The sequence below is a fragment of the Phalacrocorax carbo genome, chromosome 4, assembly GCF_963921805.1.
Source record: "Phalacrocorax carbo chromosome 4, bPhaCar2.1, whole genome shotgun sequence".
Classification (NCBI taxonomy): domain Eukaryota; kingdom Metazoa; phylum Chordata; class Aves; order Suliformes; family Phalacrocoracidae; genus Phalacrocorax; species Phalacrocorax carbo.
The window spans coordinates 53,444,039-53,465,154 of NC_087516.1; the positions used below are offsets into that span (position 1 = coordinate 53,444,039).

A 21,116-nucleotide genomic window follows, 5' to 3' on the forward strand; every position below is an offset into this window, starting at 1 on the left:
CACAGGTTCCTTGCCCATGGCCCCTCTGTAGAATCCAAGAAGCTCTCAGTACCACATTGAGCAATGGGACGGTCATCTGGCAAATGTCTTTTTCTCCCTGTCCTCCCACCAAAACACAAGGTGTAATCCAGTGTTTGGTATTTGGGGAGGAAGATGAGGAGGAATAGCAGAGGAATTATTACTTGCCTTTTAGTCTATTCTGCCTGTTTCCACGGTGCTTTTGTTGATCAGGAGGCGTTAAGTCTGAGGAGCCTGTTGTGAGCTCTGGATAATTCTGCATTGGCACTGGAGCCCTGTGTGTGTCCCCAGGTCTCACACTGGACCCCCAGAAAGTTGATTCTTTTCCATACATGCCCTTACTCTGATAGAATAGGGCCGCACTGTGTGGTAGTTGTTCTCCTCCATGGAAATTCAGGAGAGCATGTCATGTAGGAGTTAGCATATGTCAAGGATAAAGAGATGCCTTTGGCTTGCTGCTTTGCTGGACTTTTTTTCTTGGTCTGTTTTTGCAATCTGTTTCCCTTGCAACCCACTTCCAGCATTATTTTGGTTAATCTTCCCATAACTTATTAATTATACACATCATGGATTTTCAGGATGTGAGAGCCTGACTGAGTCAGTCTCACATTCCGCTGTTCGTTCGTTCTTCGTTGTTGACACCCCGTTGCTTAAAGCTTGACAGCAGAGCGTTCGCATCTTGCAAGAAACATGGTCTTTCTTAAAATGGATGTGACTCTTGGTTGCATTAGTTTTCATCACAAAAAACTTTCATTTTTGCTGTAAGTATTCATCAGGTGGGTGAGGAATCATTTAAAAGTTATGAAATGGAGTTAAAAGGTTAAAGCTAGAGTTAGAAGGTAGGCTTGTCATTAATAACAGTACTAGTGTTTTGACATTGAAATGTGCTTGACCTGAACCTGACCTATGAGTGTCACCTGGGAAGTCTGAGAAAACTACACATGTGGAACTTGGTAAATATGTAAGATTTATCATTCCTCCTTCAGTTTCCTAGTGACGACACTGAAAAGCAGATGGGAGCTCTCTTCCATAACCTATTTATTTTTTTTTGAATTTCTGTATGTATTTTAGTCTCTTCAAACCATGTATTTTCTAGGTAATGAATCTTGGGTCATCATTGTACAATATCCTAGTCAGTTACAAAATACTAGCAGGGCTAACTGAGGGCATTGTACAGCCACTTTGTAGAAGGTAGGTATGCTTCTGAAAAGATACATAGCTATATTTACAAAGATGGATAAAAATAATTGGAGTTTGATTGTTTCTCAGTGTAGAAGAACGTAAAGTAAAATTTTGAGGAATTAATTTTGAAGCATGAATTTGAAGAAGCTTAGCACTTAAAAGGTTGAACACCTCCAGGGTGCCGCACTACTTTGAAAGTGAGACAAAGATGGATCTTTCTCTCTACGGAGGACACCACATGTGCACTCCCAGGCAGCTGTGCGATTAGAAGCTGTAAGTCAGGAAAACCGGTGCGTGCACTGTTTCCTGCAGCCCACCGTAGGTGGGCAATATCACGCCAGAGGGACTTGCCAAGCTGCAGTAGCAGCCTGCCTGTTAAATTAACAGGCTGTAGTGCCGGCTTATTCAACTCTTGCTTGACAGAACCAGGCACAAAGTATGAAGAGCATCCAAGACCTGTCAGAAGTTTTGCCCTGTGGCCAACATGATCCCCTCTGCAGAGTGGTGGCTTCAAGCTTTTCCCTTGGGAAGCTTCTCTCTAGGATAGGCTTCTGGCACATAAACCACCAGAGGTAGTCAAAAATCACAGACGGTTTTATACTGAAGTTGCAGACCCACACTTTTTCGTAGCAGAAGCCAGTCCTAAACCACTTTGTCTTCAACTACTGAGCTTGCTACTTACTGTCAGAGGATGTCTTCCTATCCATTTTTTCTGTCTGCAACAGCACTTTTATGCAGGTCTCCACTGGCTGAAAATCTGTTGTTAAAAAGACTTGTATCCTAAGCCTTTAAGGAGCCTAATGTGTACCTTAAATGGTTCCATTTGCACTATACAAATGTCTTTAAATACCTTTTAACATTTGAAAGCAACAGAGTGCAAGGTCTCACTTTGTGCTTTGCTGGGCTTGTGCATACAGCAAATCCATCGGAGTGTCAGTTCAGCACAGCTACTGCTCTTATCAAAAGCCTACAGATGCAATAGCTGTTACTCATTAAACTAGGAATTCAGATATATTCTGTAAACTGTGAATCTTTTCTTATCCCTTACTCAGAAGATGATTCTAAATACACAAATTACTAACCCTGTCAATATAGAGACAAAAAAAAAAAAAAAAAATCAAGGTTACGAACTTGAGGTTTGGCCTGCTGGTGTGTTCACATTCTTGCACATCATATGGCCGAAGCAATATTGTGCATGTGCAATACTTGTAAAAGTAGCTCAAGGATTTCTACTTTACAAACTTGGCACAGTCTGTAATTCTGTGAATGACCCCTGTGAAATATGCATGATGCATGTGTGCTGTAAATTTGTTTTTCTTCAATAGAGGAAAGAACACAAGGCTTCTAATGTGTTAACTGATGGGTTTCCAGATTGCACAAAATATGTATTTGAAATTGTTTTGGCTGTATTTTGCAGTGTTGAGTTCATATCCCATTTTTGTGATCCTTTTATTTTGCAAGTGACCGTCCTTAGAAATGATTCCCCTACTTTGAAGATTATTAATGAAAATATTTGTTTTCAGCTTCTCATAGTGAAATATTAATTATACAAATACTGTTACACTGCATAGAAATTTTGTTATGATAACTTTCGTATTCTTGAACAGCCTCTGGAAATGTGAAATGAAAAATGTTCTTGCTGGCAATGTAGTTAGTGGCTACTTACACTTTAAGTGTATTGTGATTAGGTGCAGTTTTCATCATGTGTGTTTTTAAATAGCTAAAAGAGTTCTGTTAACCCTTAAAATATAAAAGCAGCTGTAAACTTCTCTAAAAAGGCAATATAAAATATTGTGCACATTGTCTAATGAATAGAGAAACTTACAGCTCTCTTAAAATACTTAATTATTTGGGGGAGCCATCACCCATAGGAGAAAATCGCATATAATTAAGTCACTTCTAGATTGATGATTTTTATTAAGATCTACAAGCATAATCTGACTATATGAGTATTTGCCTACTCTATGAGGGGGAAGAAAGTATTGAAAAAGTCTGGGAGCGTACCAGATTTACAGTAAGGGTTCTGCTTTAGCATGTATCATGCCAACACTTAGTTATTTTAAATGGTAATTGTGAAGGGATTTAGTGGTCTATATTGACTTCTGGCAGAAGTTACTCAACTGTCCGGTTCTTAAAAAACAGCTTGAAAATTGAACTTCCACAGCATCGTCCTGGGGTGATCACCCCAGCGTTGGTGACGACAGCTGCTCTGTTGCACCAGGGTCCAGGGATGTAGCTCCACATCTCCGTTTCACAAATGCTTTTGTTCTAGCAAGACGTGCATTTTATTTTTTTCTTTCCTTGTTTCTGAACAGTGATTCCTTGGAGGCTACCCAGCCCGCCGCTTTTACGGCCGCCTCGGCAAGGAACATGCCCGCCCGCCAAGAAGACGCCGACGTGAGACCTGCTCCCGCCAGCACCACATCTGCTGCAGCCCTCAAGCCAATGGGACCCCCGGGCGCTGCCAAGTACTCGGGCTGGCAGCCTGCAAACCAAGCAGGTAACTTTCAGTGAGGCTTTTTCTTGTTCGCTTAGAGACCTTTGGATATCTCAGGAAAATATACTTCACTGTGGGCGTAAAAACAACAGCCTTCCTTCAAGTGGCTATTTGTGTGTTTTGAGTACAGGCCAGTTTGTTTAGAAAAGAGGAGAGGAAAAAACCAGCTTCAGCAGTTTTAGTAAACCAGTAGCCCTTTGTAAGTAGCCTCACATGTTAACTGGTTTCGCAAACAAGGAAAATTTAGATGTCCTTGACCTCTGTTAAAAACATATATATCAAATGAATATATATATACACACATACCTCATGATTTCAACTTGCCGCTTCCCATGTGACTGTAAATTCAACAGAGCATATCCCATGCCATTTCAGGGCTGAGAATATCAACAGACATGTTTTCCAAGTGATCTTTTCTGAAGTAGACGTTAATTAAAAAAAAATAATTTAAAAAAAAAAAAGACTAACACATTGGAGTGGTTATGTATTTGGCAACTGTAGGTTTTACTTGAACAAGGTGCCAGTGTATTGCATAGTATGCGATATTGAGATTTGTTTAAAGGTGTGTTCTTGCAAGGACAATTTCAATAGCCAGTACCTTTGGGTGTCGTTTGGTGATTCTTACCCCTTTAAACCAGCACCAAAATGTCTTATGTCTGGAAAGCATGCCATTTTCCTTGTGGACACTCCTATGTTATAACCATATCTGCATTAAGAAATGCTATATGTGTAGTTGTGTACCTATATTTTTGTAATGTTACATGCAGTAATTTTAATGTAACTTGTTTCTTAAATTGAATCAGTCTTTGATCCTGAACTAAAATTGAGTAGTAATTTCAAAGGATCTGGGAAATCTGTATTACTAATTAAGCTTTAACTGCAGATTTTTCTTGTAAGAATGAGGTGAATATTCTTGATTCTCCTTTTGAGAGGATCTAAGGTGCTAAATAGCATTTTTTCTTTTTAGTTCTACTGTTAGGGATTTTCCCTCTTTACAAGCATGTCCAAGATAAAACATGTGGTGTTAATGCTGTATGTTTTATAACAGCTTTGGCACATCTGGCTAAATTACTGTTGTGCCTGGTAAAATATATGTATTTTGTTTTGGAAATGCTGTTCTCCTAGCAAGCCTCAAGGTGGCAATACACTGTCATTTCTATACTTACCTGTCAAATATCGAGTATATTCTTAAGGACAAGGCAAAGACTTACTTAAATTTAGATTAGTTTAATTCTAGCATTGTTTGACTTCCTTGACTTACCTATCATTAGACAGGAAAAAAAAACCAAACTCTTTTTAAAGTTACATTTTTGGTAGCATGTGTACTTGAGGCAAGCGTTTGAGGGAATATGATAATCATGCATTTTCATAAGTGACTGTGCTACATGTTTGACATAACTCTCTGTCTCATCAAGTGATAAATTTATTTCACTTGCACAGAAAACACCTGTGAACTCGGGTTTCTGTAGTACCACACCCATTTTCAGTGTGTTGGTAGGTGTTGCATTGCTAAATCCTACTAGTATGCTTTAGTATTAAAGTAAGTCTAATGTTTGAAATAGATTTTTTTAATAATTATTTTTTTATGATGGACACATGAAGGAGAAAGACTTATAAGAATGAATTAAATTGTACTTGATCTGATATTTTTGTGAAAACCTGTGCCCATGCTCTAGATAACATGAAATTATCTTGTTTCACATTAGAGGTACCAAATGGGTAGGTGAGGGGTAGAGACAGCCAGAGAATATTTGGTTGTTATTTTCCTGAATAGCTTACAAAAAACTTATGCAATTCATAGCGATAGAGAAGCTGGTGGAAAGCAATGGTTGTAGGGATGTCAGCTCTGTGCTGCCCTGCTGTGGCCTGGGATGTAGTGCTTAACTTGCAAAGAAGCAAATTCATCACCTCCCCCAGAATATTGGGGGAGCCAGAAATAAAAACTGCAGGGGAGAGAGGCATTGAAAACTCAGTTTCCTAAAATGAGGAAGTGCAAAAATAAAAATATCCAAAGTTCTGCTCTACCTGAGCTTACTCAATAAGGCTGAAACCAGCAGTCTGATGGGTAAAACTCAATAGTTGAGTGTTTTGATAAAATTAGTCCGATGTTGAAGAAAAAGACTATAACTGTTTCAGGGCATATTTGGACTTCAGTCATTCTGCTGTTTGTTTGCAGTCTGTGAGCATAAAGTGTTCTTTAAAGTAAAACTACCAGTGCTTCACAGGCCAAACAAAATCTGGCTTCATAGATTGTAGGCCTGACAAAATTTTAAACAAACAAAAAATCCCCTCCCTTTAAGCCTGACTGATTTCATAGTTGAAGTCTAGCTTAGAAAATAATAATTAGAAGGAAGACATAATGTTATGCAAATGTGTATATCAGTAGGCTATTAATAGCAGAAACTTACCTGGAGTACAGTTTTGTAGCTCTAATAGCACTCACCCTTCTAATGAATACACTGTATAACACCAAGTTGTTTCCATAGCAAAGCAGGTGTGTTGCAGGATTTTGTTTGTGCCTGGGGAAGCTGTAACGTGCTGTTTGATGGTGTGGCATGAATATTACCAGTGCTTTTATTTATTTCTTAGTGTCTTTTGTCTGGCTACACAAATAAGTCATTTGGTCAGACAGCATTCTTTTAGTTTATTTCCTGTCCACCCATATTCACTGCTTTCTTGGAAAGACCACCAGAGAATACCCCTATATTTTTTTTATTAAAAGCAGCATGGCTTCTTTTTTGAATTTTGGAAATTTGTTTTGTTTTTTCCTCCTTTTGAGATTGTGCTGAGGTGCCTAAAGGTGTCAGAGGTTTTTGCTGCAACTGAGGTACCATCTCCGTAGATCTCTATTTCATGTCCTGGCAAGAAAAAGGTGTGGAAGAAAAAGATGGTCTAAAATGAATGGCTGAGCCAGTGAACCTGGAGATGCTTCAGGCACTGGCTTTCTTTGTACAGAAGTCAATCATGATCCAAGTGATCTGGGAGTGATAGCACCCTTTCAGCTGAACTACCTTCATCTGCTGTTGGAGGGCACTGATGGGGTACCCACGAATGCTACTACGCTAGTCACCCTCTGCGAAGGTAACAGAGGTTTTATACCTCCCTTGAATAAAATGCTGATATTACAGCTGTCCTCAGTGTTTTGGTAGAGAAAATGAGGGATGGCTGCCTGACGCTTACTTTTAAGGCATAGGTAAGAAGCTGGATAAGCAGGAAAATAGCCTGGCTTGTCAAAGAATTGAATGACAAAAAGTCTGATCTTTGCATTGGGTGCACAAGGAGGTGAAGATGCAGGGCAGGTGGGGTGTGCACACAGCGCAGTGGTGGCATCTGCCTGGACAGAGGTTTCCAAATAACATGTTTGCTGGCAACCTCTCTTGTCTGTGTTGTTGATTTTTTAAAATTGTTGAAATAAGTCAAACTGTGGCAGTTACTGTGTGTTAAGTGTACAGTCTATAATAGTTCTCACTTCATTTTTGTTGAGCGATTATGTTCTGTTCATCCACCAGAGGGAGCGCTTTTTACAAGGTTATATTCAATTTTTTCCCAAAAATTGCCCATAACATCCTAGGTACACTGCAGTGAGTTATGTCACTCTTTGATGGCTAACTATTACCCTACGCTTGGGGGCATTGCTCACCACCAAGGAACCCCAAGGCATTTTACAGACTCTGTACCACGAGCAAGCGCACGATGCGAGCACAGGAATGGCTTTCACCCGCCACTGCCATGCAGTCCCTTCTTGGGTGAAACATAACAGCTGCTTGTCAGCACACTGTAACACTCCACAGCATCTTGAAAGGAAGTGAATAGCACCGTGGCAAATTGAAACTGCTGCGACAATTTAAGAAAGTATAATTACCCAATAAATGCAGTTACACAAACTGGAGTTTGGCCAGGAGACAAACTGTTCTCATGGAAAGCGCAGCAGGGTCTGCGATGGTCAGAAGCGGTCAGGACTTCCAATGTTACGTTTCTCATGCGAAACCATCTCCTCTTTCCTGGCATCTCCAAAATGCTGTTGTGGGAGGGCGATCTGCTGGTGCAGTGGGGACCAGAGAGGCTGGGCTCCAGGCACAGCTCTGCCAGCACCGTGTCCCACCTTCCCATGCAGGAGCCGGGCAGGCAGCGTCGTGCTTCGCTCACAGGGGTCCGGTGGGATTGCAGGGGTCCTGTGGTGAGCTGGTACAGCTGGTGGCCAGAAAAAGCTGGTTTGTTGCTTGGAGAGGAGGATTTCATGGCAATTGATGACCTTTGTTCCTCCTGGGCTTGGCAGCTGAGTACGAGGATGGGATGGGGAGGGTTTGTGACAGTGTCCAAAGCTTACAGTTTTAAGTGACCAGTTACCTGCGTGTGCCCGTTTCCTTATTCCCAGGGTCTCTCTCAGCCTGATACCACTGGGATATATAATCCCCTTCCAGTAGAGCTGCTCGGGAATGTCAGCATATTCTGCAATACCCACAACTGTCAGTTGCCTAATCCTGAGCCAGCACATGTGTTAAGCACATGCTCCCTTCAGCAGAGGGAACACACTTGGAAGCTAACTGTAAGCATAGAAAAATTGCTCCCCAGGCAAACTTTGTTTGAAAAATTCTGCTATTTCCTTGCAGTTGTTGTTGTGTGTTTGGTAGACTTGCATTTACCATCTCTGGAGTTATCCGTAGCATGCTGTCTTGCTGCATTTTTTTTTTCTACTTCCCATTCCCTCGGTAACTTTAAAAGCAGAAGAAAATATAAGCCTGATCCTAAGTATGGTTTGACATCCTGTCTTGCATATACTCACAGTCTGGGTCTTTGTCTCCATCCTTGTGACTTATTCTGTAGAGGTTTACTAAGGAAAATGGGGTAAAAATCTAGACCATGTAAGTCTGGGGAGTTTTGCCATAAGGTCAAACAGGATAAAACTGGGGAGGGAAAGTGGGAGCCACCAAGATCTATTGTGCTCTCTCAAAACGCCTGTTCTGCCAGTAAAGCCTTCCTCAAGATCCGTAATGGGGTGGACTGTGGGACTTTCTGTCCCAGTCACCTTTGTTTTTCTCTGCATTTCATTTGTAATTACTCCAGCTCCTATCTCGGTTCTGTTGACCTTACAGGCCACGCTTACTGGCTGAGTTAAGTTGGTGGCCCATCGGCTTTGGGAATACTTCTGCATGGAAAAGGCAAACAAACTGTTGTGTCAGCATCGCCTTGTTCATAAACTTGTGCAATTTTGTTTTAGAGCCACCTCATCCCAAATTGTTTCCTTTGTAAAACAAGAAATTAAAGGCAGGATTAATTATTGTAGGGGTTCAAGGGGCTATTTGTCTGAATTTGGAGAAGAAACTGGAGTAACACTACAAGCTGTTAAGGCAAATCCTTAGGTTGCTGGTAAGGCCTCTGCTAGAAACAGTCCCAAGATATAAACAGTTCCAGTATTTTTTCACTGAAGAAGGTTGTTAAAGATTGCTCCTCCACAATGCAGTCACCATTCATAAAAACAAAGTCTTGTCCATAAAAGTGGTATGATTGACAGGTCAAAACATAAAGGCTTCCTGACCCTGGTGTATGGACTGTTATTAATTTTTCATCTAATCTAAATGATGATGTGTCATGTGACAGCAACCCACAAGAATTTGTTCTTACAAGTTAAGTAATGTGAAGTCACTTAGCCAAGCAAAACCCATTGTGAAACCAGAGTAATTTATAAATGTCAACCTTAATTTGATGGTAGTATGAAATTGTAACTCCTGCAGACATGGTGAAAAAATGAATACGTTTCTAAAACTTGAATGTTTATATTTAAGAAGGGGGAGATCATAGTAATGAGGCAGAAATGTACCACCTACTTGTTGGAGGCGGAATGACCTGGTGTACCTCACTACATGATCTGCACAAATGCGACCTTTGACAATTTTTCCTGTGATTTGATGTTGCTGAATTCATGCTAAGGTACCAAGCTGTGCACTTAAATTAATTGCCTACATAAATCAGATAAATGCATGCTCCTTTCTCTAGTCATTTAGAACAAAGGTGAAGAGATTATTTGTCTCTGTGTTTATTTCACACCGAATGAGTGGGGACATTCACTGACTTGCAAAATTAGATGCTTGTCATCTTTGATTTCTTAAAAAGCAACCAGTCTGTTGTCACGGACTGACTTGCCAGATGAGTCCCCCTTCATCTGCTAGCACCAGCTCGGAGCAGCGATGTGTCCTGTTCAGATGTACAGGTGTAGGACATCCAAAAATTATGCCTAATATTTGTTCAACAGATGAAAAAGTCAATATTCCTCTCGTAAATGCGTTCTTACCACTATTCAATGTTAAACATCAGCTCCATGAAACTGGCAGATAATCTGCATGTGAGTGAGACTGGACAGTTACGCTCTCCTCAGGCATAGTCAAGCTGTCGAGGTCAAAACAAGAGCTAAAAGCACGGGAGGCAAAATGTTGTTGGCAGAAAGCTACCAAATAGGTTTCTGAACTGTTGCTCCAGAGAAATGAAACGCTGTTGTACAGGTCTTCGTTTTCTCTTTTTCCTCGAGGTACGTTTTCGGTAAAAGCGGCACCAGTCGTGCCAAATTTGTGACGGTATGTGATGTAACAAATCCCAAGGAGACCGGCTGAGTGAGCCAAAACCACCATGCTCATTTTAATTAAGATGCTTTACAGCTAATTTAGCAGGAGCCTTTCCAATTGAAAGGCTGGTTGCTAGCGCAGGAACTAGCCCCCTCAGTTGCAGGGGTTGTTGAAATTGGGCCGGGGTGGCACCTGTTGTGATTTTCCACGGGGTGCATACCAGCCTTCGAAGGCATTTAAAGACATGATAATGGTTTAATCCTTCCTGTTCTGCCTTTAATCAGCGGCGGGGGTGCAGCTCTGACTGCGCTTCCAAGACTGCTGAACACAGGGGTTTGGGGGCTTGTTTGGGGTTTGTGTTTGTTTTTTTTTTTCTCCCCTCTTGCTTGTCCTGTAGCTTCCTCCATTGAACTTGTGTGATTTCACGTGGGCCTGGGAGTGGATGGGGGGTGATATACAGCTAACGTAACGAGCTGACAGCCGAGCTTTTCAGACACGTTGCTTCATCCGGCCATCTGTTTGGTTTGGAGGGAAGGAACAGGAAGATTTCTTATGGTACAGATATATTAAGAGAAGTCAGAAAATTGGACGTATGAAGCTTTATATTTTCCATTTATAATACAGTAGTTTGATAGCAGTGTATAAATCACAGAGTTAGAACACTTTAAAACGAAGTTCTGGCACTCCCACTGCTTAAAGTAGCATTGTTATTTATAGATATTACATGAAGTCTGATGTTATGTTTAAGTGAGCGTTAAACAGTTCAGGCTGTTGTATTGTTGCTACGTACCGGAGAACCTCTGTCAAAGTGACTTTGGCGCTGCCAAGTATCCGCCTTTCTCCCTTTGTCTTCCAAACTTTTCGCCAGTGTTTGCAGTTATCCATGTGCTCAGCAATGGAACAGCCTATTGTTAGTCTAACCAGGGCAAAGTCACACTGGGATTTTTGAAAAAGAAAAAAGCCAGTTCTTTACCTTGCCTAAAACTTTGTTAAATATTAAACTAGCCACACCAAGGAGTTTAGTGAAAGCAAACACCGAGGGTTTGCTAAACTTAAACCTAATAAAGTAGAAAGTTAATAGTCGGGTACAGAGTGTTTTCTGGTTTACAAAAGCCAGCTATGACAATACACAGTGCATATCAACAGTGCTTTAGAAGGTTTAATTAAAGAGAGTGAAGGTGAAGTGAAGCCTGCAGAACTCTGACATTTGGCCACAGAGATCTTTTCATGACTTGTGGAGAACCTGAGCATCTCTGGCACTAGGGTAGAATAGCTCCTGTATGCATCAGAATTTCTTTTGTTTATTGTACTTACTTTTTATAACCTATAATTCTTCAGAGCATCCACAAAAGTTGCTGCACCCTGTCCTATTTCATGCAACAAAGGTGGCACTCTGAAAATATGTGGTGGGATTGTGTTGTGAGGCATCTGGAGTTCTTTCCTTTTCCCTCCCCGCTTGGCCATCACCCGCAATTAAAAATGTGCATGCATCTTGCCAGATCTTGGGTACCAGGGCTCCTCCCCAGCACTCTTTGAGAACAGACCTGCTGATGGGATCCAAAATCTTATATGTAAAATGTAAAAAGTAAAGTATAAAGCACAAACCACAGGAGGGCTCAAACTGATTGCCGGGAGTCAAGAGGTCCTTACTTAGATTGCATGTAATAATTTGTACCTACCTTGTTATTACTGGTGTGCCCTGGTAAAAGCTTCTCATTGCAAGGAAAAACACCTGCATAAGTTTTCATGGCATGATGTTTTTCTTTAAATCATGTGGTTGTGTGTCGATTTGAAAGGTTTCCAAGGGAATATGGAAGAGAAAGGAGAGGAGGAGAATGCAGGAACTCTGAGAGCGTCCCCTTCCTCTCTGCTTGCAGAAAAAACGTCTTGTCCAGCACAGGACTTAACTTGCTGTTTAAGTAGAAGGGATAGTTAAGAAACACCAGTGTTCATTCTAAACGAGAAAACAGAGCTAATATTTGAAATTCTGTAGCTACAAGAGGTGGAATATTGTTGGAAAAAAAATACTGAGAATTCATATAGATTTTATGTGGGGAACTAATAGTGGTTTAAAGAACAAACAGACAAAACAAAAACCACAAAACAAACAAACTAAAACACAGAAATACCACCACCAACAAAAACTTGCTCCATGGGTTGCAGCGGAAGTAATGAACATTCGCTGAAATTACTGGAGTGTTAAAGGCATGTTTCTGGCCTATGGAAAGACACAAGTGAGCAATAAAAGCTGTCCTCAGGCTGCTGTTCAGCTGGGAATGAGGAAGATAGAAAAAGAGGCAAATCAAGCAGTGAGAAAAGGAGAGTGTTCTGTGGTGGGGAAAGAAAATATCTAGCAGAACAACTGTAGAAGGTTTACAAAGAAACCAGTATAATAAATGTGGTGAAATAGCTATTACTGTATTTTACTGGTGTATTTTCTATAATAAGGGCATGGATCTAAAGGCAATGGAAACAGACTGACTCCTCTTCTTTAAGGTGAAAAATCTGAACTGAAAGAAACTTGAGTCCGCTTCAGAACAGGAATAGAGGGGAATAATACTGTGCAAGTCCAATGAGGTCTTAATGTGAATACCAGCAAAGAGAAAATTACCCCATGAGAGAATGCTGTGGGGGCAAACTGTAAGAATGGGCAGGGAGCTTTCTGGCTTTACACTGGCCTCAAGAGATGGAAGAAGAGAGCATTTAATAAAATGAATGCTTTAAGGTCTTGCTTTTGAAGGACATTTGAGCAGAAGTTAACATTTTCTTAGTTCTCAGCTGCTGATAGTATCTGCAGTCATCAGTTAGATATTCTTTCCATCATAGTAGACCAAATAGTGACATAAATTTACAAATGACGAGTGAAAGGCCTTTTAGAACTTAGTTTTTGTCCACTATCCAAAAAGTACTCTGGCAAATAGAGAAGTATCTGAAGGTTTACAGCTTATTTTTTATTGCCCTTACTCTGTTTGCGTTGTGGCTGTGATCCCACAGGAGTTCTGCATCTGCTGGAGGTCTGGGCATTGAACTTGAGTTCACCAATTTCAGTGGAAGTGGAGTGGGTCCATTCGCCTTTGCTAGTTCTCAATGCTAAATGCCCAGCTTGTTTTTGCTTAGGCCACACCTTTTGCTTAACACAGTACTAATCTGTGTGGTTTATAGTATGGTTCACTTAAAAGAGAATTTTTGTTTTAACGTAGGGTCATTAATAGACCAAAGTTATTTCCCAGACTGATGGACTATCTCCTTCTCTCCTTTTTTTTAGTGCTTTGCATAACTCAGAAGTGACTGACTTGTCTGACAACTCTGAAAGTTTACGTAGACAAATCCTGCTCCTGGCCAGTAGTAACTTTAAAGTTGGGTAGTGTTCAGAAAAGCGTCATTCATAAAAACAGCATTAATGAAAGCTGTAATGAGACCAAAGAAAAGGGAATAATTGTGGTGTTTGTACTTTCCCCCCGCCCCCTTTAAGCAAGCAGAAGGACTTATTTTAACTATACAGTGCAAACAAGAGCTAGCTGATGTGTCTGAATGGGCTTTGGGATTCAGCAGATAACTCAAAGAGGAATTAGCAATATACTAGAAGCTGCGCTGCAATTTGATTTATGGCAAAAGCAGCCCTCAAACAGATTTGGTTTTAGTGTGTATTTTTGTCTTCTCATGAAATGGGACCTGAAAATTAGAAGGCCATGTGTGATGAAAAAGGAGGAAAGTGCTATTAATCAAAACCGCTTTTGTTCATGTCTTCAAAGCCTTTCTCCCACCTTTTGCTTTTTTATCTGTTCCTGTGTTTTCAGTTTAGTAGGCATTTGTCATCTGAAAAGAACTACAGTAGCAGAGTGACTTGTTCAAGATCAAGTGCTTTTATTCCTAAATACTTTCTACTCAGGAACGCTGAATGTTTCTAGAATCAAGATGCTATGTTTTTGAGATACTGCAAATTAATTAATTATACTTTAAATACAATGAATAGTCTTGTATTTAAACAAAAATTAACAACAAAAAAATCAAAACCCTGATGAACCAGAATACTTTTTGCTACTTCAGATAGTGAAAAGGATCCAAAAATATGTCAGTTTTGAAATCACTTGATTCGAGAAAATTTGATGAACCAGCCAGTTAGACAAAAAAGGATGCATGACTATATTGCTTCTTCATTCAGAGAAAGAGTAAGCAAAAGTAGGTATTTAGCCCATATCACTGGATTAATACCAAGCATAATTACAGTACAAAAGTCTTGGTGTTAAAAAGGATTTATCTTCCAGCTGTGTCACCTTAGCCTACAAATACGCATGAGTAGAGGAGGGTTTTGCTAACTGAAGTTCACCGTATTGTTTTGATTAAATTGTGTAGTCTGTGGTTATCTTACTTCTGTAAATAGCATGAGATTGGCATTTCTGTGGAATTTTCTGTTTATTCACTGTCACTGAAATTTGTCTTCTTGAAATTAGTATGGCACTTCCATTTGAGCAAGGAATGCAATGTTTTACCTAAAAGGTATTTGCAGCTTTTCTATGGCGTGGAGGCTGGTCAGCATTACATTAAGGGAGATAATGATAAACAATTTTTCATCTTTTCCCTGGAAGATGATATGAAAGATGGGAGAGGAAGACTAGCACAAAGATTTAACAGCTCCACAAACTACCTTTCTTGCGAAGTTACATACCGGTGCCCTGACCTTGGATCAAAGAGGTGCATCATTGCAACGGAAACATCACCCTGCGCTGTCTGATGTCTCTGTCATTGCTTGGTTGTTTCTCTCTGAGCTTCCACTTGGATCTTAACTTTTTGATTTACAAGGTTTAGTACAGCTGCACTAAAGCCAGGGCACCGAGTAAACACTCACAGTTTCTCTTGCCTGTGGTTACAAACAAAAGGCTATGGAAATGTGGGGGTTTTTAGCATACTTGAAAAAGAAAAAGAATTCTCCACTTGACAGGAATAACTGCTCCCATAAACTTGTGTTGCTGTAGCTTGTACGTTGCCAAGGTACATATATCAATAGAGAAGAAAGAAAAGCAGAGGTCTGTTTGTTTCTTCATTACCCTTGGCAACAGTATCATCTGTGCCTTTCATTTTTGTAAATGCATTTTTTGTACTCCGTAAGAGCTTATGTCTATTCTACAGCTCTAAAAACCTGAGCACAAATGGGAGCGTGTGGATCTATACATTTCTGAAAGCGTCAGGTTTTTATTTCAGTGTCATAACTTTTATAAAGAGGATGTGAACATGACCTTTGGAGTGCTTCAGATTGGCAGTATCTAGTGATCTAGACTAGTGTTTAAATTTGATTTAGAAATAAGTTTTCCTTATACAGTACTGTATTTTAAGTTCCCGTACGTGTTGTATTGAATGCGTGCTCTTGTTCAATCTGTTAGTAATGACGTATGATCTATTGCACTCACTGTAAAATGTTTTGAGTAGGTAGGTCATATTCTCCTGTCTCTGTTCATATGCTGATATTCTTGGCTTCAGCTTTTGTAGCTAAAGCAAAATAATGCCTTCACAGGTTGTATATTCTTACGCCTAACTTCTTTAGTATGTTGAAATTTGTCCACTACTACTACAAGTTAGCCAAAACCATTCTGTCTTATTTCACAGACATTTCATAAAGTAGGTAGAACTTAGTTGGTGGGGGAGGAGGGGAAAATAAGTGCTTTTTAATTTCTTCCTTTAAGTAGGCACTGGACAAAGATGTTAGGCGAATGTTGGCGGTTGCTTGTGTTTCAAAATAGTTTACTTGGTACTGAAAGGATGGTCTTCTAAATGCTTTTGACACTCTTTCTGCAGCTCCTTCCCGTGGATGGACATCAAACAGTATTAAACCACCTGGAACAACTGACCCGAGTGAAAAATTTGCAACAACACCTCAGCTACATGAGCAAGACACGTTGGTTCAGAGGGCAGAGCATATTCCTGCAGGAAAGCGTACTCCCATGTGTGCACACTGTAATCAAGTCATTAGGTTTGTATCTATTCATCCTGCGGCCTCTCTGAGAGCCGGCCTCTGTTTTGCTTTTGTGGTCTTTGATTCCTGAGTCCCAAGTGTTTTAAGGCTCCATTTCAATAATGCAGAACACCGTTTTCATGCATGGTTTATCTAACAAAACAGAGAAGGTTAGCAAATTGGAAACCATTGGGAAAGGATAGTCTTATGAAGACTAACTTGTCACAAATGTTGGTTTCTAACCCAGAATTTCTAACTGAGAAGAAGAAAAATTGCAGGTTTCATCCATATAAGAAGAGCAAGGAATACAAGCTTAACAACTGCTAGGACTGGATTAATAGTAATTTCCTGCAATATTAGATTTCAAGCTCTCTGGGCTCTCTGGCCTTTGGGTATTATGGGGGCTGGTGTTCTTGACTTGTATGACATGGGTATAAAAGATTAAACAACGCAAAAAAGAGTTTGCCAAGTAAGATTAAGTTAAATAAATTCTGCTGGTCACCTAAGATAACCTATCATTAGCCAGAATTTTATATGGAGGAAGAATGGAATCTGGGTTGCATTGTTCATTCAGTGATTTCTGACAATTAGTCGTGATTGTCTTATGAAAGTAACTGTAATCACTTTTCATGTCAATGTGCAAATCATCCTCATTTTCATCTACCTTGCATTTTTTTTAATTACCTGAAATAGTGATTTCCCAGGATTATTGGAGGAAATGCATTCTGCTAAAATGCTTCCTTGCTTGTTCAGTTATCTGTGTTGTTGAACTACAAGGGGAAAGTAATGCACTGTTATATTTCTTTGATTCATCTATGTCCTGTGTTTTCAGTGGACAAAATAGGAGAGCCTGCACTATTATTTCACCATGATTAAAGGAGACTTGTTTGGTTAGAAAAGCAAGTTCTGAAGAATGAGGTGCTCTGTGAGATGTAAAAGTTTAATTCAGAATAGTAGAAAATCATACTTTTTACTTTGGCATTTTGCAGCCTCTTGAGCCCTCACTGGGATTGTGCATCAGATGATGCAACTAACTCAAGTCACTTCATCTCCAGGAATGAATTGATTCCAGCTTGCTTACTACCATTACATTTCTGTTTTGTTAGTTCGCTACCAGTTCAGTTAGCATCAGGTTGATTTTAGAGGACCAACTGATCTGTCATGTTTTGGAAAATTTTTTCCTACTTCTATTGTATATGTGAAGGTAACAAAAATATATGATCTGAATCCCTCTGAAGCAACAAAAAAAATCTTATACAAATTCCCAACATAGGTGTACATCTTTTCTAATCCAGATTTTTTTTGCTTCATGGCAAAATGGAAGATTAATATCGAGAAGGTCTACACTTTGGATAAGGTTCATCTGGTTCATCGAACAGTTTGGCCCGTGTAATCACCAGATCCGTCCTTAGTATTCTGACTTTTTTGTTCCCTGGGCAGTGGACAGCTTTTGATTTGTGTCTGGTAAATAATGTGCAAGCAACCGTGCACCTTCCTTTTTGTTATCATCATTTCAGTTTTAAAATTAATAAAACATAGCAAATCCACTACCTTTCATGCAAGAAATTTCAGGGCCCTTTAAGGCACCTGTGGTTTAGCAGGATTCACTGATCCTCTGTGCCATCGGGTCTCACAGCGCAGTCTGTAGATTGCTCCTGAGCAGCCAGTCTCTCCCATCAGCCCTTAAATCAGTTGCTGCTTCTCCCTGTTTTGATCACAATTAAAAACGAGGTCAGCTGCTGCCCTGTAGGTAGGGGAAAGTATTGGTCCATGGAGCAACATTTGCTCCTTAGTGGCTGCAGGTGGAGAAACTGTGGAGCTCTACTTGGCAGTACTTAGGCCATTATCACCTACTGTAAGTGACACCTTTTCATGAATAGTAACTGATACCCACCTCTAACTTCTTTGTAATTTGGTGGTGGTATTTAAATCCTTATATTTCTTCATATGTTAAATGCCACCTCAATTATTTAAAGGAAGCATTGTTTCATTTGAGGATGAGTTGATGTTCATTAATCAATGCCAAATATGCCTCGTGTTCATAGCATACAGTAGATTGGAAAGATTGCAATGGCATTTTGAATTCAAGCTTTAGCATAATTATAGTTCATGCCCTTAGTGGTAGCGTTACCTATGAAAAAGTAGGAGGACGATCAAGTGACATTGCATTGTACATCTGTTTTGAAGCCAAAATGCGCTGTGGAGTTGATTACTTTACAGTCAAGCATAGAATAACCATGGCTGGTTGAGCCAGAACCATTTCTTAGAGACATCTTATAACTTTTTAATATATCTTTAATTATTGATACAGTGATTGTCTGAAGGTCCCAGTTTTTATCAAAGCTTCATTAAGTAAGCTTTTCTTTCCATGTCTGAAAGAATCAAAGTTGGAAGCAAATTAAATTTCCCATGATCCACTTGCTGTGATGGTCTGACAAACTTCTGACACTTTCTGATGAAGACTTCCGGTTCCTGGGCCATCTCACTGGGTGCCATAGTGTAGAACTGGCTCACTCTTTGAAGTCCACATGTGTTTTCCCTGGATCTCCATTCAGAATGTCCGCTTGTGAAGGATGATTTGGTTTTGTCACCTTTTGATACAGCTTAATTATTCTAAAGGCATAAGGGAGAAAGTACAAATGGTGCTTCCCTTCTGCATCTCCTACGCAGAAATTATATATTATGGCATTTTCAATGTATGTTTGACTGTATGTATGTATGTATGTATGACTGAATGTATGGTTGACTGTAAAGTGATTAGCCTACTTAGCAGATGGGGAAGTCCTTTTGATCTCTCTAGCACCAAATTTCAGTTCTGGCTTTCTATCATAATAAAAACCACGTGAGAAGCTAGATTATTGGCATACTAATACATCATGACCAGACTGATGAAGTTATAGTTAGTTACAAGTGTAAAGATAGTGAAATTACGCTTATATGCCCTGTACATTATTTACTTCTCCTTCCAATTTGCCCCAAATCATTGCTACATGCAGGGCCCAGATATTTTAGGTGGCTGCCTGGTGATCCTTTGGGGCATAAGATTCTGTAAATACTCTTGTAAATACATCAGAAACTCTTTTTAAAAAAATTACAACTATTTGCCTCTATCTGAGTTTGCTTCACGTGGTCTAGATGGTGATGTCAGAAATTTGTTCAGAAATGCTTAGGAGGTCAAAGTAGCCTGGGATAGAGGTGCGTTCACAGCCAACTGTTGCCAGTTGGGTCATCCAGTATCTTTGGATGAAAGGAACATGGTTTTTTAGCACCATCTTTAAAAATATGTTCTAGTTGACAGAGGCATGTGGGATTTTTTTAAATTGTTTTCTGTTTTTAAATGTGGAAGGAAGGATGAAGCCATCTGCAGCCATCTTCCTAGCATTTCATGCCCTGGCCACTTCCCGTCAGGTTGCATGAATGTGGGCATGCAGCCCCCTTACTCAAATTGAAGCTTTACATTCCTTTTCAAAGGAATACAGCAAATAAATACCTTTCTTTACTGGAAGTTATCATTTTGATCACAAAAATATGCAGAGACTAGGAACACCTCCAAGTTCTGAATACCATGTTTTAGTGCATTTTGCGTGGCAGGTGCTTGTTTTTTTTTCTTTCTTCCACGTGCTTTAGGGCAGCTTTTAAGTCGCTGGTGTCATTAAGCTGCAGCATCAGCTTGGCATGTTTAAACTACAGCCTGATTAAAAGTAAAATTGTATTTAGAAAGCGTTCTTCTGGACACGTGTGTGCAGGGAGCCAGCCTGCTAATGGAACACCTCGGAGACATTGTGCAGCGCACAGCCACAGCTGTCTGGGGACTTTGGGAAAGAAACTCCTTAGATGCACTCTCAGGCTGTTCCCCATCCGTCTGGGTTCCTGCATGCTGTCCTGAATGGCTAACCTCAACATGTCAGAGCTGTAAACTCCAGAGAGCTAAATGCAGCAGATGTTGTAAAAATTCCTTCCCCTCCCGTCACTAGTGTACTTTCTTTCCATTGCAGAGCTAACCGAGCCTATCGTTTCGGTGCAGATGGCCAGAAACTCAATCCTACCTGGAGCCGGGAGAGCCTCTTCGGTGTCAGCCCCGTGTTAATGAATCTGTTAAATTAGCCTGTGCTGACACGGCGCACTGAGAGCACTTTGTTGTACATAAGGGCTTGTATTGTTTGATCAGTACATAACTGAAAGGGCATTGATGTAAAAAGGTGCTTGTAGGGCGGCGGGAGGGTATCGGGTTAGGTCAGTGTTTGCACTACTCAGGCATCCGCTGGGAGCGGGGGGCCAGAGAGCTGCGCTCGACCCCGGCTCCCTCCTTAAAGGGCTACAGTCTGCTCTTCAGGAACCCTTTTTCACTGCTTTCTCTCTGATAGTCAGAGGCAAATAGAAGAAACTGCAGATTAAATATATTCATCATCTTAGAAGGTGTGTGAGTTGTCCTAAATCTGTATGAGTCCCTTATTTTTGACTTCTTATCCTGATGAAAATACGTAGCATCTCCAGAGAAAGTGTAGAAAAGAAATGAAAATAATTACCCCTTACTCTCAGTGAAGTTGCCCTCTCTCCTCTGCCTGCTTATGTTCCCATCTTAGAGTCAGTATAACCCTGGAAACAAATTCTAAGGTTGGTTTTTTTTTCTTCTCTATTGCTGCTGTTTTGTTCATATGAGAATCTTATACAAAAATGTTCTTGGAGCTTACTTGATTTAAAAAAAAATGCTTAGCAACAGGGTGGTGATATTACTACCTTACACTTTTTTTGCAGTGAAGTGCTAGATCAGAAAAAGTGATGCATTACTAAAAGAATGACGTCTCTATTGGTATTGCAAAAATGGGAAATCTGATGAGGGAGATGAATTTGAACCGCAGAGTTCACCTGAAACCTAAATTCTGGAAGGTAGAGTGTTAGTGGGGACCAGGACGTA

The 21,116-nt window shown here is 40.2% G+C and overlaps 1 protein-coding gene across 6 annotated transcripts in view; it reads left to right on the top strand.

The window, feature by feature from the left end:
• PDLIM5 (PDZ and LIM domain 5) overlaps window positions 1–21,116 on the top strand; it is a 132,025-nt gene that overhangs the window by 100,904 nt on the left and 10,005 nt on the right. For all 6 annotated transcript variants that reach the window (XM_064449966.1, XM_064449969.1, XM_064449970.1 and 3 more), the window contains 2 exons: window positions 3,516–3,700; window positions 16,045–16,219. In XM_064449966.1, the coding sequence (XP_064306036.1) occupies window positions 3,516–3,700; window positions 16,045–16,219 (360 nt within the window). The remainder of the gene's footprint in view (window positions 1–3,515; window positions 3,701–16,044; window positions 16,220–21,116) is intronic.